The sequence below is a fragment of the Leiobunum rupestre genome, chromosome 1, assembly GCF_980474605.1.
Source record: "Leiobunum rupestre chromosome 1, qqLeiRupe1.1.hap1, whole genome shotgun sequence".
NCBI lineage: Eukaryota > Metazoa > Arthropoda > Arachnida > Opiliones > Sclerosomatidae > Leiobunum > Leiobunum rupestre.
The window spans coordinates 73452363-73470075 of record NC_143384.1 but is presented as its reverse complement, the minus strand read 5'-3'; the positions used below and the strand labels follow the sequence as shown (position 1 = coordinate 73470075).

The window sequence follows — 17713 nt, the reverse complement described above, 5'->3', positions numbered from 1 at the left end:
GGAGAAAATTCGGAAATTGTCTTCCCCCCGCCCGTAAAACGTTCAGCGTAAAGGCTCGTGACGCTCGTCCAATGAAATTCGTACACAACCCTTCGGTAGCGTGTTTAAAGGCTAGCTGCCTTCTCCTTGTGTTTGTTGCTCTTAGGTGGAAAGATGACGCTAAAACCATAGATATAGGAAACGTATATAAACGTCTAGATAAAATATTTCAAAGGGAGTGAATACGGAGGTGACCAGCCTTGGAAATAAGGATTTTTTTTAACTGGTCCTTATGACCAGTGACCCCCTAGAATAGGAATTATTAAACTGGTCTTATATAAAATGTTCCAATGTCATTTATAAGCCTAAAAAAACCTATACTACATATTTAGAAGTTAGATTATGTTGGTAACATTAACTTTACACGTATTCAAAATTCTTAAACTTTATTTTATGAGTACCACAAGAATAGTACAATATAGTACTATCTCACCGAAGTCTACTACCAGAGCCTAGAAGACCCTCGTAATTTACCGTATTATCTCTCTTTCTCTAGGCCCCGTAACTCCAGAGTCCCCAGTCCGTTACCGCGTAGCCAGGTAGCCTACCCAAGGATCCTATATGCTAGAAGGATAGGTAGCCCTCCGGCCAGCCCATGTTTTCAAAACGCCGGCAGCACCGTCGATATTAAGAGAGCCTCTAAACGTGGGACGTCTTGTTTCTATTCCCTCAAGGACAAATTTTGGCGGTGCTTCCTCCATGTTTTGTCCTTGACGGAGTCTAAAGACAGATTCTCTATCGCGCATGACCCACCGACGGCGCTGCCATTTTTCGTCCCTCGCCTCATATCCTTCTAACATATAGGATCCTTGACTCTACATAAAACCTCGACGTGCGGCCGTGGCGGTAGTAAGCGGAGTCGCTATACATAGAAATCCAGTCAATAGGGAAATCAAAATTGATATAAACCTTGGATTAATAGGCATCTCTCATTATTTGGAATTATTAAACTGGTCACCTTCTGTTTTTTTGTTTTTATTTCGAATTAATAAACTGGACACGGTGACCAGTGACCCCGCAAATTTTGAATAAATAAACTGGTCTGAGCAATTAATTAATTGGTCTTTGACCACCTGACCACCGTTATTTCCAAGGCTGGAGGTGACAGCTAGCAGAAACGCGTAATTTCTGCAGGCTATCCTTATAAGGTGCTATCTATCGGTAAGAAAGCTCGTGCTATCGTCGTGAGAGCCATTAGCTGAAAACTATTCGTGAGTTCTGAACCGTTCAACCAGTCCCCAATCTCCCCATGCGCACTATTAGGCAGCTTTGTATTGCTGGGAATGTTTTTTTTTACGTTACCATAATCCTTTTTCTTTGCTTTTTGCTTCTCAAAAGCTTAAGATAAAAGAAAACTTGCTGAGAATAACTACACTTCTCCATGGACGCTCAATTTAAATGCAGTGTCCATGACTCTTCATTCTCTTGAACGAATAACGGATGTCAATGATAGAAACAACGTACAAAAAATAAGTTATTTGCATTCTTCCCATGGACATAATAAATTCCATTCCAATTTGTTTTCGCGGCATATTAGTTATTAAGTTTATAAATAAATCCGAATCAATGAGTTAATTTGATTATGGTAAAATTTAGTAAATAAACAACAGTACGGTTGCAGTACGACTGGAAATATGCCGAAAGTAATGGCCAGACAATGGTCAGATGAGCAAACCCTTATTTTAATTAACTTTTACCACAAAAATTCTCACTTATGGGACCCCAGAGACAGTCAACATATAAATTTCTCATTAAGAAATAACACTCTCAAAGAATTGCAAGTTTTGCTAAAATGTTTTAGCAGTAAGTTTGCATTTTTAAGACTTCCCTTAACTTTCATATAATTATGTCTGTGATATAATTAAGTTTTAAATTTGCTTATATTCTTCAGTTAAATGCCTCAACCAAAGATTTTGCGCTCTTCGAAATAGATACATCAAAGAAAATTCCAAGTTAGAACAAAATGGTATCAAGGATGAAGAAGAACAGATCGCAAAAACTGATTTTCAACATTACCAACATCTGATGTTTTTGGCTCCAGTTGTACACCTTGATTTTAATGAACTAGTTGATAGTGATGGTGAAAATGACCATGTATCAATGTCCAGTGAAAATATGGAGACCAATGACGTTTCTGTTTGTAATATATCTAATGTTACATCATTAGCTCAGCCAAATGAAGGTGGGCCACATTTGGACCTTTCTGATGTAGAAAAAGGGCCTTCTAGAGTGTTAAAGGGGAAAAATACTACTATAAATTCAAGTAAAAAAAGAAAAAATGAAAGTAATGATTCTCCTCTTAGCAAAAGTACAGTGGATGATGGTGCGGAGTTTCATTTTTCAAAGTTCGTTCAAACACAACTTAGAGCTATAAAAGATCCACGTAGTCGCAATTTGGCTATGTTAGAAATTATGCAGGTGTTGACCAATCATTTGGACCCTGATATCACGTTTGTAACGCAATACACACAATAAAAGTTATTAAATTTAAACAGTCTTTAAAAATTTAACTATTTATTTAAATTACACTGTATAGTATGCTATTTAAAAATTTGCACTTGTCACAGAACAGCTTAAGTACACAGACATAAGTTTAAAAAAAAATGAAAACATTTCTATTTTAAATTTACCATTTACAAAATCATTAATCCATAAAGTGAATAAGATTCTAAATGGCAAATTCACAATATGGGTAACTATATCATCAGTATAACATGTAAAAAATGGGTTTTTACGTCGTATAAATATCACAGTTTATCAAGAGGTACACATGATCATTCTAAGGCCTATGGTTTTACACGATTCTTTGAACACTATCTGCCACGTGAAACTGATAAAAAAATACAAGTTAATTTTGATAAAAAAAAACCCTAAAATTAGTCGCATGATTACCAAAAAAAGAGTATTTTTAAATTAAAACAAACGATTCACGCAATAGAGATCTACAACTCAATTCTCTAAACTAAAATCTACTATTTACACTTTTCAAGTTTCCTTACTAGCTCTGGATAAATGTTACCTGGGCTTTATGGCAAAAACTAGGACTATGTGCCACAATTTGGTCCTTTTACAACATTCTAGTGTCACGATGACTCCTTTAGAAAGGAGAATTCATTCCCAATTTGGTGCCAAAATCCAATCTGACCCTTTTTTGTTGACGAATGTTTACTCTGAAACAAAACCAAGAATTAATTAAAAAATAAAATAAAAATTTAAATTCTAGTTTACTTTATCTCATATTTTTTAATAAGAGCATTGATAAAAATCAGTGGTAATGGCCAGACAAATCCAATGATCCAGATGTAAAACGGAATAATTTCCATTAAATCTAAGATTTTTTGTCCCTCTGAATAGGCCAAAATGTCGATAACACAAAATATGATTTGCAATAATACACTAGTATAAATAGGAATACTTAAATTAAACTCTATAAACTCACTTAATTAAATTAATTGCTTACACAAAGGTGCACGCTAGTGCCCAATAACGATTTCGAAAGGGATTTCTTTCCCATATCAAGTGCATTCTTTGTACAAATCCAACGGATATGATAACTAGAATGTACAAATTTATTAAAAGACTATATGAAAATCCATTATAACTTACCAAAGTAAAACAGTAACAAAAATGCAACAAGGTTTTGGCAAATTGTAATGCTACTAGCCCAAACTATTCTCTCATCAAATTCGGACTCACTCGTTACATTGGTCCTGAAAATAATCAAATAAACCAAACATTGTCTAAGTATTGCTACTAAAGAATGTATACTTACTCAGTTGGTGAAAAAATCCAACAGGTCGCGGGTCCAAGGCCACTAACATTTTTAATATTGTAAGGAATATGAGTATTGCAGTAGTAGGCAACCGTAACTCCGAAGCAAATGCAAGATAGAATCACTGAAGGTACAAACTTCAAACAATAACAACCCAGAAAGAAGAAAACTGTCTGTTTTGATACTACTTTCAAATTTTTGCCCATAGCCATCGTTGTACCCTAGATTTAACATGAAAATGACAAGAAACACATTATTTAAAAAGTTAACAATTTTGTCACGTAGTTCCAAAAATTAGTTTCACATAACAAGTAGGCCATAGAGACCACTGCATAGGTTTCACCAGCTTTAATAAATAAAAAAGTATTGGTTTCAAACAGGGATGCACTGATATATATCAGCCTATTTTTCAAATATCGGTAGCGGCCAATATCGGCTTAAGCAAAGCTGATATTGGACAATACAGGTTTTAGAAAAATATTTTCAGAAAAACAATTAAAAAATAAGAAAATTATCGATTAACTAATGATAATATTTTTTTTGATAGGCCGCGCCACATACGCCAGACTTCTGAAGCTAAATCATACCTTTTTTTAGACAGGGGATTACAAGTGTAAACAAATACAAAACATCGCTATTCGATTTGTGATAGAAAATATGTATCACATAAAATGAAAAGCTACATAGTCAGATATGCTCTTGCAAAAGTTTTTTAATGAAAAATTAGAATAAAGTGGTATGACAGTGTACTGAACCGTCTTTTACAATGATTTTATTATATACACTACTGTTATGATAGATAATTTTGATAGTATCGGCCGATATTATCAGCCACGAATAGCCGATATACCGCCTGTACCCATATTGGTGCATCCTTATTTTCAAATAAAAAAAGGTGAACATACCTGAGGGTCACAAGGATTGCCGACTAATGACAAACTCAAAATTGGGATTTGAAAACAGGACAGCCAGATACAATGCGATGGGGCCAGTGGAGCTGGCAGAAAGAACAAACTGCATAGCACTTGAAGCAACGTCAAACTGAGGCAGGAACACAGCATAAATTGTAAACAATTTTGCATTCCATGGGCCAAATGACGGGCTTCCATAATCATGTGATAGAGAGAGATGGGATCATCCCGGTAAATACCGAAGGAACAAGGCAACAAATTGAGGTTCCTGCTTAGCTCGGTGGGGCTCATAATGGGTTCTTCCTTCAAATCTTCCTTTCCACTTTTGGTTTTCTTCAAAGATATTCCATCGCCATTGCAAGTTCGTGGTTCTCTGTCAGACCTGGGATCGGAAGAGAAAACTGGTTCTTCTCTGCACAGTTGGGGAAACAAGGGTTCCATTCCTATACTGACATCCGCTTGCAGAAATAGGGGGATATTGTAAGAGCTGGCACTTTTCAACAAAGGTGAAAACAGCACAAAATTAGATTTCAGTGAACAAGAGAGAGTAGAAAAAATTAACTACCTGCTTCCAACACAGACCACGACTTCTCCGTATTCTTGCATGATCTCTATCATTTCTTTAGTTGCCTCTACTGTGCAATCTGTAAATAGGGACACCAAAAGTGGCACATTGTCTACGTGCTCGAGGTGGGGACGTATGTTTTCAATTCCTTTGGGAAGTTTAGCCTAAATTAGACGAAATTCATTTTAAGGATTATTGTTCTTTACATATTTTGAAAAGTGGTTTCTTACTCTGTTGGACATATCAAAAGTAACAGGCACAGATTGATCAGTACTTTCCGTAACGTGACTAGGTGACTGGGAGAGCGTAGATCCACGTAATCTACTTGATGAATATTGCTGGTTTCCATTTTGTTTCGAGTTACGCGTATTTTCCCTGATATTGCGACCAAACGGAGGTTCTAGAATATTTCCTTCAGAGGTTAAAGGTTGAAGTTCAGTCCCCAAATCAGTAGGGAAGAAGTTTTTGTCTCCCTCTCTGTTGAATTATCAAATATTTTGAAAAGAGTTTGGCAAAATATCAACACACCAATGCGTCCAATTTTTTTATTTATTTTTTTGAATTCTTAAGACGTTACTGAACATTTCTGTGTCAAAATTATATATTGGAAATTAAAATTCACGGAGATATTAATTTTGTAAACTTCGGCCGCTTCATTGTTGTAGGTGAAGTAGGATACGCTATGGACTTAGAAATAAATATGCAATAAAAGTAAAGCATTGTCCAATTTTTATTTGCAGAAATGGTTAAACTAGCGTAAATTAAATATTAGTAAAACTTTTAACATGGAAAAATAGCAAATTATAATCATAAACTAAGTGTTAGCGCCTGATGGCGCCACACGTTCGCTGTTCTCTTGTGCTGGGGGCACACTTGCCGCCTTAACCCCATTAATGCTAATCATGATGGGCCACCTATCATCGCAACCAAGCGGACATATTACCAAGTAAAAAATAGAAAATACTTTTGTCCACACCCAATATTGCACAAAATGGAAAATTTAGTGTACCCTACTTTACCACAAACGGAAAAGTAATGCTAGAAAACGTAAATTTTGGTTAATTTTCAAAAATTAATATCTCCACGAATTTTCATTTCCGCAAAATAATTTTGACACAGAAATGTTCAGTATTGTTTCAAGTATCCAAAAAAAAATCGGACAGGCGTTGGTGTGTTAATATTCACCCAAGAATTCAAACTTAAAAAAAAAAAATAATAATAATGATAAAACACTCCTACCTAAAATAAACAGAGTAGGGTTGGTCAGTTTGATTTAATTCTGAATCATCACATTCTGACTGTTGACTAGAATAAAGACTAACTTCATCTTCAAAGCGTACAGTATTTGTTTCCAGATTCACAAGACTAGGAGCACTAATACAGCGAAAAGGTACCTAAAGCAATAAAAATAAATTAACTTGGTGCTGAGACCGAGAAATTGACAAGATAATTTGTACTTTATTCAGCTTTAAATCGCCAATCTGAAAGCTATCAGAAGAAGTTAGTTGAAAGAAATTACTGGGGTCTGACTCTTGTACAGAGGCCCAAGAAACATTTGGTGGTTGCTGGTTCGAGCCTCCACTTTCCGAACGACTTCTTTGACTAAGCAGTGATATGTGGCAGTTCCATCCAGACTCCAAACCCATTTTCTCAGAGAAAACTCTACTTCTAAGCTCATTTTCTTTAGAAAAATGTACAAATCGGATGCAAGATTTATCCAAAAGCTCAATCAATTGAACAATATCAGGGCAAGCCTATAAAAAGTTGTCAAAAATAAACAAAACTGTAGAAATAATAAAAGTTGCCTATATCAATTACCTGATACTGCATTGTCACCATTCCTATGAATATCTGGTGCGATAAAACTTCTAAAAATGACTCTTCTCTGATTTTTTCCGATATCTCATTTCCTTCCCTATCATTATCAGCCGCAGTAATCAACTGTCGATGAGCTTCTTCTTCCAATTCTTTCATTAATAGCAATGAATCAGTACTTAATGAGTTAACAATTGGAAACATCCCTCCTCTTTCTCCGCTGAATATCTCGTTTGGAAAATTATCGTCAGGTAACCAACCCCTGCCCCTAAGATCATAATAAAGTTAATGATTTCAAAACCTAAAATTAAATAATTTAAAAAATAAATTACCTAGTAGGAGATGAAAGGCCAGATGATTCACTTCGTAATCGGCGTCTTAAAGTGTGACTAGAATCAGGAGGTAATTCCAAATATTTGCTTGCTAGTCGAGCTTGGGGTGGACGAGGTAAGGGGGCGTAACTAAAAGCCATACAGTATGCAGTTAAGCTAGATCGATGGTAAAAGTCCAGTATTCTTTTTCTATCTGATTCTGATAAAGTTGATATTGACTTTCCATTCCAAAAATCCCCGCATGTATCTATCAACAAGTCAGAAGTCCCTTGAGAAAATAACTGATGACTTCCTGTAAATTAAAACCAAGATGCTAAATAGAACATCTTCATAACTAAAGGCGGATGCACACATAAGTTCGCAAGCGAATTCTGAGTGCGCATGCATGCGTCGTTTCATAAACAAAGGTCGCGCACAAGCAAGCAAAGAGTGTGCGAAACTAGGATTTTTTAATTTTGCAATGCGTTGCTCGCTTTGTGTCTCATGCGTGCTGCCGCCATAAGGCTAATACCAAACTTGTTACCAGTATGAGGATCTTTTATAACAGCGCATGACAGGTAAGGAAAAGGCATTTTCAGTCGTGAAAGATTGAGTGATTTTGCTAATCTTCCTTTACGTACAACATCAGGCTGCTACGTATTATAAACATAACCTCATCATTCAAATACGTAGAACAGAAAAGGAATAAAAATAAAATGTCTCTTACGACGTGTCTAAAAACTGCTAGCATTTCTTGAAGCTGATATGACTCAATGGCACTGTCTGTAAAACCAATTTGTCTCGCAAGTTCACATAAGCACCTTTAAAGAATAAACATCAAGTGGTTAAAATTTAGTTTAGTTCTATAATGTACATTACAAACCTTTTATTAACAACGGGAACAGCAGCATCATTTCCTAGTGCTTCGCAAGTAATATGATCGCAGAATGCAGCATAGTATTCTTGAGCAGCTGGATTACAAGTATTCACGAGAATTGACAAGCCCTTTAAACAAATGTCATTTTCATTTATCTCTTGACTTATATACTTTTGGTGAAAGCGTGCTTTCAATAGTAAAAGGTACTTGTGCAAACTAGCAATGAGATCACCATGTTTCCACCAACCAATTAACACATTTGTATTTACAAGATCAAGTGCTATAAACTGCTATTATATTCAACACGCTGTCTATGGAAAACGTACTAAAACCAAATAGACCCAAAACTATCGTATAATTGTTATATTAATAAAATTAAACTTACTAAAGGTTTCAAACTATTAAGATGTTTTTTCCATTTTGGATCATCAAATTCTACGGCAAAATCATTCGAAACATTGTGAGTCAAGTCTAAAACTTCAGCTCGGTTACCAGATTGAAGATAGGCTAAAATAAAACATTAAATGACAAAAAGGAACATAAAATTGTACTTTCAATAAGAAAAAGAAAAATGTACTGGGATCTTTAGATTTGCTTCCTTTACGGCTGTAAGCGAAGCCATCCTCTTCTATATCATGGTGGCATAGATTTGCATCAGTAAGCAATGAAGGAGTAGAAAAATAAGCGTTATCTTCCAAGGAAACTGCTTCACCAGCAAATCCTCCGTGGCTATGATGTAAATGACCAAAACGCGAGTGTTCCAAGTTCTGTACGATAATATTGAATAATTAATGATCGAAACCCTTGTGTAATGATGTCATTTCAGTATTACACTCGGCTGATGATGATGATGATGATGATGATGATGGTGGTGTTCGTTATTGTGATTAATATTTGAAGTAGACGACAGGTTCCTAACGCCTAAATTTTCAGGTTGATCTGTATGGTTTGGCCTTAAGAAGAAAACTTTCTCTGGCGATGGATTTGGCCACGATAAAACACCTTTTTTGTCAACGCAACAAAATGTCTATAAATATATAACCAAAAAAATCCATGAGTTTAAGCGAAACCTATAAATAAAGGCCCTTATTAAAAAAAATTACCGTAACACTACCAAGGACTTGTAAAAGATTCGAAGATCTCCATAAATATCCTCCTTGACTGAAGAGAAGTTTGGAGAAAATCTTTAGTAGCTGTCGCCATGTCACAGTGCACCTGCAATAGCTCAGGTATTAATTATTTTACAAAACATCCTTATTACTATCGAAACTTGATCCTTTTTCCAAATCTTATTAAACCTAATGTTGAACTTTCCTGTTGAAAACTATTCTATTCCATCTCAAGTCAAACTACACAGCTAAATAGGATTAAATTTTATTGGCAAGTCAGATTCCTTTCACTTTGACATAGGAATTGTCTGAACTATTTAGCATACAGTTTCAGCCAATAATATAGCTACAAAAACCAGGCCCGTATATGGGGGGGCGCCAGGGGATGCACAGCACCCCCAAATGAATATGTGAGCATCCCCAACGTATGTACCGACGAAAAAAATTGATTGCTCAACTACTAACTAATATCATATAACATCGGTTACCTGTATTTTAAATAAAATATTGTTTTCAAAGAAGTCTAAATTCATAATTTAAAAAATAACAAAATAAAGGCAATTTTGGTATTTTTACTAATTACAATAGTGGGAGTTAAAAATTACAATTTTTAGTATCAAGGCAAATTTGAGTTTTGGCGGCTGGTATTTGAAGTTGGGAAAATGGTATGTGTCATACTTATGGCTATTATGTTAGTTAAATTACTATTTTTTAAGCATGTGCGAGTACCCGATTTTAATCGAGTACTCGATCGAGTATCGAGTTGGGTACTCGACTCGACACCCGAAAATCGTTATTAAAAAAACCCGAAAAAGTTTCGGGTCTAAACTCAAAGCATAGGCTTAGATTTTCGGGTACCCGATAGGCCAATTTTTGCAAAGGCCCTACCCGCGAGTTTTCGGCGGGATATTCGAAAAAAAAAACCCCCGTTACGTTTTATGTTTTTTTTTCCCAAAAAAAAACATCTTTTTGGCTTGGCCTTAAACCCTCTAATTGGTCGAAGAGTCAGAATAAATTCTTAGGTTCTTCCTGATTGGATATTGTTTTAAAAGCAAGTAAAGGTACAAAATGAAACTGAAATTAAAAGCCTAACCATAACTTAAAGTTCCCTCACCTCCCATTACTTTTTGGTAGCTTGTTAATCACTAGTCACGAACCTTTTGTAGGTGGTTTAATTTTAGTTTGGAAAGTTAGGCTCAGTAGTGTAGTATATTTAAAAGCTTTAAATATGACTCAGTGTTAATTCAACAGTTTTGAAAGTTAACTTTGTTGTTTCCTAATAAAATTTAGAACTGAATACTCGAACCATAATTTTTAGCTAAGCATAATTATTCGAGTACTCGAAGTTACTCAAGTACCCGAGTACTCGAAACCCATTTTTTAATCTAAGCCTAAATACTCGAAAACCCGATAAAGTTTAGATACTCGACTCGATACTCGAAAAGCAAAATTTTTAATACCCGATACTCGACCCGAAAACCCAAAATAAATATTCGCACATGCTTACTATTTTTACCTTGGCATAGGGGGAGATGTGTCATCATCACAATCACTGTAAGATTCGATGGGTTTTTTGAGTTGGCTGTGGGAGTAAACGTCCATCAGGGCAAACAGATACGCCACCCCAGTCAAATTGAGCAAGAACCAAGCGGTGGGCAATGATAATGGTAATAAGGGAAGAATAGTCAGAGCTGGCCTCAAAACTAGCGTTTCAGCCCAATGGCACTTTTTAGGTTCCACGTAAATAACGTGAAGAATTTCAATGAGAACCACAAAGATCAATATGAGCGGGATGGTGACTTTTTCCAAATAACATGACACAACCAAGTGGCGCTCTTTAGTAAAAATCGTGATGGGTCTATCTAATGATTTTTCAAGGCAAAGCCTGCAATAGCAAATATTTAATTTATGCAAACAATTAGACTAAAATTACTGAAAAATTACTTCAGACCACCCAGAAATGGAGTTTCTTTCATGATGAAATTAGCCGTTGCTAATGGCTTACGAAATCTAAGCTGATTTTGTTGAAAATTCATTGCACTGGCACTGGTACTGTTTTCAGCTTCAGTAACAGGAGGAACGTAGTAATCGCCAGTACCCAAACTTAACTTTTTACCATCAAATTCTTCAAGGGACTCGCAGAAGCCAGGAGCTAAATGTCCAGGACGCAAATTAATGATATCCCCCTCTACTAACAAGTTCATAGGAAGGTTTATCAATTGACCATCTCTGTACACCCACTGTAGAGATCTAAAAAAAGCAAGTTCTAATTATCTCAAAATAATTTATTGAAAAAATTTAATAGAATAGAAGCTTTACATGCAAGGCGACTGCGGGATGAATAAATTTGGAAAATCATCAGGTTTCCAGTTCTTGCTAACATTACCTTGCAAACACTCTACATAAAAAATTGTTAAAATTCAAATTGATAATTAAAATTATAATAAATGATTTATACTTACTATCTATAATTCGGTAAATATTTTCTGCCCTAAACCACATTTCGCGCTGCCTTTGAACTGAATCCCAGCCAACAACGTACATATTTACAAACAAAATGAGCAATAATATGAAACCTTCCAGTGGCAAGTAATTGGAACTGATATCAAATAAAAAATTAATAGAACATTTTTACATTCAAAATAGCATGAAAATCCTTATTAACTTACCGTTCTGTGCAGTCTTTGGTAAAACATAGAACAAAAACAATGACCTCAGTCATAACAAAGACAACGGATGTCCAAGAAAATGTTGAAAGGGGACTAGAATGGTGGAAGCCATCTTTAATCCATTCAAACATACTTTCTGATGTTTCCAGCTAAAATTTGATGTAAAAATATAGTCCAATATTTTACCATTAAGATAAAATTCATAAAATTGTCCCACGTTTGCTTTTCGTTTCCGTAACTCTTTGCGAATACTATTCGAGAGTATTCCAAGAGCATCTTGAGAGGTTAAACCTAAGGGCATTTTCTTTTCTTTTGAAGTCTTTTAAGACAGAAGAATGTGATATCTCATGCTGCCTGCTAAAGTAATAAATTTCATGATAAGCTTATAGTAAAAGTTATAGTCAGAAATGTGCCTTCCTTTTTCACATAAACAAGATAGAAAATATAGGATATATTATGTAGCTGTAGGCGATTAGCCCCTTTGGGGTCACACTACACAGTACACACTTAGCAACCGCATAGGCTTATTAGAAATTGACTTTCTAAAGAAATAAAATGTTTCAATATTACATATAAATAAAACCAGGCCTACCAGATAGCCAGAAAATTTAGAATTTTTTTTTTTTAATTGTGTCAAGCTAGCTGTTTCGGAAAGGGAAATTGTACAGCTGCTAAATTAGTAAACTGGCTGAAACGATTTTAAAATGCGCAAACCGTCTGCTCCTATCCCCCATTTTGAATTTTGAATTTTTTGATAACGAATAGAAAAGGATTCTTTTTGCTACGCCCATAGAGATAGAAAAGAAATAGAGGGAAGATTACCGCGTTAAGGCACCCCTGTCTTTGACCGGGAAAATTCATCCCCCCCGCGCATGTATGAAAGTGGAGATGGGCAGAATTTGCAACGCCATCTATCCTTCCTTTGTTTACATCAAATGACATTTGGTTTTCGTAATAAAGTTTTTCGCCTTGAAGGCCTATCGGCCGAAGTACCGCATATTTTTCCCCAATAAAGCTTAGATTTCTCCCCTACTTATTAGTCTCTTTACTTGTTCGCGGTTTTACTCTTCAAAAAGGCATAATGAATTTCATTTCACCGCGCGTCGATGGCGCCACGTAATCTGCCCATCTCATGGCTTCCTACATTAGTTAAAAGGGGGTCGGCACTCGCGGTCAACTTCGCCAAATACACTGTTTCTATTTCTTTTCTATCTCTATGGCTACGCCCCTTTCAAAAAAATGAACCAATCGATGTCCTTGACCTTTGAACTGTAATTAATTTTTGACAGCACAAGGCATAAAGAAAAAAAATAATCGTAGTTAATTTTAAATTTAATTACCATTCAATTATTTGTGTTATTTTACAGTGAAATACTAGTTGTGGAATAAAATTAATATCCAATGAATATAATATGAATTATATATCTGATATTTTAAGACAAAATATTATATACTAACATCGTATTCGTTAAAGGCTTAAGATTGAAACCACCCCCTTTAAAAACTCTTAAAATGGTTAACTACTGCGTTCTATTTAGTATAACTTTAGTGATTGGGATATGCGGTGTACTAACGTCAATTTTGGTTTATTCATTAACTGGAGGGAATATACCGTTAGATGTAAGCAAGAACATTCAAACCATATGTGATCTCTTTTTTAACTTATTATTACCTTTAGTATGGAATTGTAATTGATGCTGGATCTACCCATTCTCAGCTGTTATTGTACAAATGGAATGGGGACAAAGATAGAGGTACCGGTTCTATAGACCAGGTGGATTCATGCAAGATAGACTGCAAGTTGATATTATTATAGTTATAAAATAATTATATTCCTTTTATTTATCTTTATTAAATATAAATATTTTAACTTCAGCTGCGTTATCGGAAGAAGATCCTGAATTATCTGGTTCCTCCTTATTACCCTGTCTAACTAATGTAACCCGTCTTTTACCCAATGACAAACGATTAACAACCCAAATATTTCTAGGGGGAACCGCAGGTTTTCGTATTTTAAAGTAAGTTCAATTCAAAATTGGAATACAGAAATAGATATTTTTTTGTTGAAATTTCAGTCAAACAGAACCATACAAATCGGAGGCAATACTTATATCAGTTCAGTGTGCTTTGAAATCATCAGGTTTAATGTATATGGGAGCGGATATTATAACTGGCCACGAAGAAGGGTTATTTTCTTGGATTTCAACTAATTTTCTCAGTGAAACATTGCAAAACTATGAATTAAAGCCCACTTTAGGCGCTTTAGATTTAGGAGGGGCTTCCACTCAAATATCTTTCTCTTTAAACAATACCAAATCAAGTTATACAAATCAAGATAATGCTACTATTACTCTGAAACTATATGGTAAAAGTCACATAGTACAATCTACAAGCTATCTTTGCTATGGCATCAAAGAAATTTATCATAGACATCTTGCTTTACTAATTAAAGTTAGTCAGCCGTTTAACCTGGTGTTGCGTTAAAAATATAATTTTATCCATTTATTACAGAACCTATCATCAACTGATGTAATTATGGACCCTTGTTCCCCCAAGGGATTTCAACAGAATATCAGCGCTAGTCTTCTATTGGGTAGGGCGTGTACCAAAAACGATAAAAATGATGAATTCCTCTTTAAAAATAGACATACTATAGTACGAATTTAAATATTATTAATTTGTAAAATTGGTACATTTTATATGATGCTAATACTTTTTATAAAATTTTCTAGAATGAAATATATTTTACATTTAATGGTGCAAGCAATAGTACTGAATGTCGAATATCTGTCGATAATATTTTGGATTCAAAATCATGCAATGCTCAAAATTTTACCAACTGTTTTAGCCCACCTAATAACGTTCCAAACACAGTTGAATTTGAAGTGAATATGAACAATTTTTCAAATACTAAGAGTTTACAAAGCTAAATCTGAAATATTTTAGGCTTTTTCGACTTTTTATTATGTTACAAAATTCTTGAATGCCACTTCAGTTACTCTAAATGAATATAGGGAACTGACTAACGCTTACTGTGATAAAAATTGGGCAGCGGTAAGTAATTTTTCTTTTATCTGAGAGATGATAAAACTATATTTAAAACTATTCCAGGCTCAAGATACAGCTAACAGCCCTACTGTAACAGTGCCTATTTTGTCAATGATGTGTTTTGAAGCTCATTACATAGATCTTTTATTAACTGTTAAAGGGTACGGTTTTGATAATGAAACTTGGAGTAACCTACATTTTGTAGAGAAGGTAAAATGTGTAAAATATTGTCTCTTTCTCTAACTAATATAGTTCGTTTTTATCTTTCCAAAGGTAAATAAAGTGGACGTTGGCTGGGCGCTTGGCTACATGATTAATAAAACCAATTCAATTCCTTCGGAGAAACCAACCCCACCTGAATTAAATTTAACCGTTATGATAATACTTGTAGCAATTTCTATTTTCATCTTAATTGGGGCAGGTGTTTTCCTGTATAAACATCGTACAGAAGTTGCCTCCAACCCCGGTTATTTGAATGTTTAACAATGTAAAGGAAATCTTTTTCAAATGTAATCATGAAATTTGATTTTTGAATGTTTATATCTTTTGGCTTTTTATGATTGGTTCAGATTGTTTGATAAGTTTAGTTTGAAATAAAAACGTGTTAATTAAAAAAAGAAAGGTAAAAGTAATTTATAACTTTGATAATATTTATTTTACTGTGTAGATATATTAGGCATGTAAATTCTCATAAATAACAAAAAAATCGGTATGTATATACCATTTTTGAAAAATATTTTTCCTTTTTGAATTTAAATACTTTTTTTTTAAATTCCATATAATTTAACTTCATATTTGCTCATTCCATGACAAATTTTTTACTATCTATAAAGAACAGTCGCATATTAAGGCCATTTCATTAGAAAGTGTATTAAAGCCAAAAAAACTGGGACAACTATAAATTTGGCCAAATAGTTTTAGATTAATCTGCTTTACTATTTTTTTTTAACTAACTAACCAATGAACGTTATAATTTTCCAAGCAGACTTGTTTAAATAAAGAAAGGCCTACAATTTACATAAATGCCTAACTATTGGGTTGAAAAATACATCAGGAGAAGAAAATTTCATCGACTAATTTTTGAGTATCTTCAGGACACGTGACGGTGTGCGAAATGGTCCTCGGATCATTGAAAATTTCATAATCGTTGCCCCCTTCCATGGTTTTATCTCCAAAGAAATATATCTTCTTAAAGCCTTCCTTCTGCACATAACTTAGGCAGTAACTTTTATCCCAACCCAGAGGATAGACATCAAAGCTAATTTGGCCCCCTAAATGTAGACAAGTTGGTTAATTTTAACATAAATGCTACGAGAATATGTACAATTTTTACCTATTGCAAATTTTAGACCAATATTAGGGAACTCTTTCCTAAGAGCATCCACAAACTTTTCTCTAATTTTATGTTCCTTATCATACATATGAAATTGTTCCCTTTCAGCTTGTGAACAACTACGACCAACAGGACACACGTTAATTAAACTGTCCCGAAATTCTATAAAATTACCCCTGAAAATTAAAACTATTAAGATTGAGCATTTTAACTGAAAAAAGAAACAACAGTACGTGATATTATTTAGAAGGTTTGGTTTTGGTAAATGCTGCGTATAAGCATCATTTGTTAAACTAACTTGTAAGTACCGTATTTAGTCAAAGCTTCTAGGAGATATGTACTGGAAATATTTGAAAGAAAAAACCTTTTTGCTGGAAGTTTTATGGTTGACATGTATTTCATACAAAAATTTATGAACTCTTGCAATTTTTCCTCTCCACAATATTGTAATATATTCTTATAAAGGAATTTTAAAATTAAAACCTAAATTAATTGAAGGAAGTAGAAAAAATACTCAAATGTACCTCTTTATGATACAACTCCCCATTTTTATAAGCGACTAAGCCATTCTCAGAGAAAACAAAATCAAACTTCTTTAAAGCTTAATAATAAATAAAAATTACAAGTTTATATATTGGAAACTACATTTTAACAATAAAATGGTGACACTAACCGTGAAAACCTCCCATTTGTTCAGATATTTTATTAATATCAGAACCACCAACTAATCCAACGAATACCTTCGATGATAGTTTAGTGAGGACATTTTCCATATCACTCGTTATTCGCTGTATAAATATAAAAACTCAGTTTGATGTGTTTTGGTATGACTAATAGTCTAATAGTATAAAATTTTGGAGTAAATTTACTTTTCTGGGTTCACTCAATGTGCCATCTACATCAAAAAGGCAAATCGTTTCATTATCTCTAGAAGAAGTTGACATTTGACTTTTGAAAGTTTGACAACCGGGCCTTGGTGATACTGAGTGTAACAGGGCGTAGTGACGAAACGAAATGAAATTCCTAACTAATAAATTATTACACACAAATTTTACCCCTATTTTTAACCGTAGATAAATTTAAAATAAATAAAATATGAAAAATGAAGTAAAATAATGAAATATATCAAGAAAATTCGGAGAAAAGCACAGTTAACGTTGACAAACTCAGCTCATCGGCAACGCGACGACAGCACGACAGATTGGAGGACAGCGTTGCCAGATGTAACATAATTGCGATTGAAAGATTAACAAAAGAAAGCAGG

General features: G+C 34.3%; 4 protein-coding genes across 4 annotated transcripts; 2 read left to right on the top strand and 2 right to left on the bottom strand.

The window, feature by feature from the left end:
• Positions 1–1231: 1231 nt before the first annotated feature.
• On the top strand, positions 1232–2558 carry LOC149966351 (uncharacterized). The gene is made up of 2 exons (XM_090153167.1): positions 1232–1842; positions 1931–2558. The coding sequence occupies exons 1-2, from the start codon at positions 1674–1676 to the stop codon at positions 2512–2514; spliced, it is 753 nt and encodes a 250-aa protein (XP_090009293.1). The 5' UTR covers positions 1232–1673; the 3' UTR covers positions 2515–2558.
• Positions 2559–2590: 32 nt separating this feature from the next.
• On the bottom strand, positions 2591–12794 carry l(2)k05819 (transmembrane protein 94-like protein l(2)k05819). The gene is made up of 26 exons (XM_090153154.1): positions 12661–12794; positions 12286–12425; positions 12069–12217; positions 11862–11998; positions 11719–11797; positions 11344–11649; positions 10916–11284; positions 9394–9505; positions 9123–9317; positions 8868–9057; positions 8676–8797; positions 8297–8418; positions 8141–8234; positions 7958–8066; positions 7435–7726; positions 7106–7370; positions 6745–7041; positions 6527–6681; positions 5518–5764; positions 5288–5451; positions 4717–5215; positions 3812–4032; positions 3646–3749; positions 3500–3593; positions 3268–3435; positions 2591–3209 (listed from the first exon to the last, which is right to left on the bottom strand). The coding sequence occupies exons 2-26, from the start codon at positions 12367–12369 to the stop codon at positions 3137–3139; spliced, it is 4647 nt and encodes a 1548-aa protein (XP_090009280.1). The 5' UTR covers positions 12370–12425; positions 12661–12794; the 3' UTR covers positions 2591–3136.
• A 634-nt stretch (positions 12795–13428) lies between these two features.
• Positions 13429–15756, top strand: LOC149966349 (ectonucleoside triphosphate diphosphohydrolase 1-like). Its single transcript, XM_090153126.1, has 9 exons — positions 13429–13688; positions 13747–13864; positions 13945–14086; positions 14144–14519; positions 14580–14723; positions 14801–14953; positions 15015–15122; positions 15180–15326; positions 15390–15756. Exons 1-9 carry the CDS (start codon positions 13581–13583, stop codon positions 15597–15599), a joined length of 1506 nt encoding a protein of 501 aa, XP_090009252.1. The 5' UTR covers positions 13429–13580; the 3' UTR covers positions 15600–15756.
• A 48-nt stretch (positions 15757–15804) lies between these two features.
• Pmm2 (phosphomannomutase) lies at positions 15805–17657 on the bottom strand. Its single transcript, XM_090153139.1, has 6 exons — positions 17319–17657; positions 17123–17237; positions 16974–17050; positions 16814–16905; positions 16450–16625; positions 15805–16387 (listed from the first exon to the last, which is right to left on the bottom strand). The coding sequence occupies exons 1-6, from the start codon at positions 17391–17393 to the stop codon at positions 16167–16169; spliced, it is 756 nt and encodes a 251-aa protein (XP_090009265.1). The 5' UTR covers positions 17394–17657; the 3' UTR covers positions 15805–16166.
• Between the last annotated feature and the right edge of the window lie 56 nt (positions 17658–17713).

What these genes read in the sequence shown, in the direction of transcription:
- LOC149966349 (XM_090153126.1), top strand. Translation starts at nt 13,581, where the DNA reads ATGGTTAACTACTGCGTTCTATTTAGTATAACTTTAGTGATTGGGATA. An exon ending in GAGGGAATATACCGTTAGAT is followed by an intron (nt 13,689 to 13,746) that starts GTAAGCAAGAAC and finishes TATTACCTTTAG; the next exon opens with TATGGAATTGTAATTGATGC. An exon ending in ACCTACATTTTGTAGAGAAG is followed by an intron (nt 15,327 to 15,389) that starts GTAAAATGTGTA and finishes ATCTTTCCAAAG; the next exon opens with GTAAATAAAGTGGACGTTGG.
- LOC149966351 (XM_090153167.1), top strand. Translation starts at nt 1,674, where the DNA reads ATGCCGAAAGTAATGGCCAGACAATGGTCAGATGAGCAAACCCTTATT. An exon ending in TTTGCTAAAATGTTTTAGCA is followed by an intron (nt 1,843 to 1,930) that starts GTAAGTTTGCAT and finishes TATATTCTTCAG; the next exon opens with TTAAATGCCTCAACCAAAGA.
- Pmm2 (XM_090153139.1), bottom strand. Translation starts at nt 17,393, where the DNA reads ATGTCAACTTCTTCTAGAGATAATGAAACGATTTGCCTTTTTGATGTA. An exon ending in ACAAATGGGAGGTTTTCACG is followed by an intron (nt 17,051 to 17,122) that starts GTTAGTGTCACC and finishes TTTATTATTAAG; the next exon opens with CTTTAAAGAAGTTTGATTTT. An exon ending in GGGAGTTGTATCATAAAGAG is followed by an intron (nt 16,906 to 16,973) that starts GTACATTTGAGT and finishes TTCCTTTATAAG; the next exon opens with AATATATTACAATATTGTGG.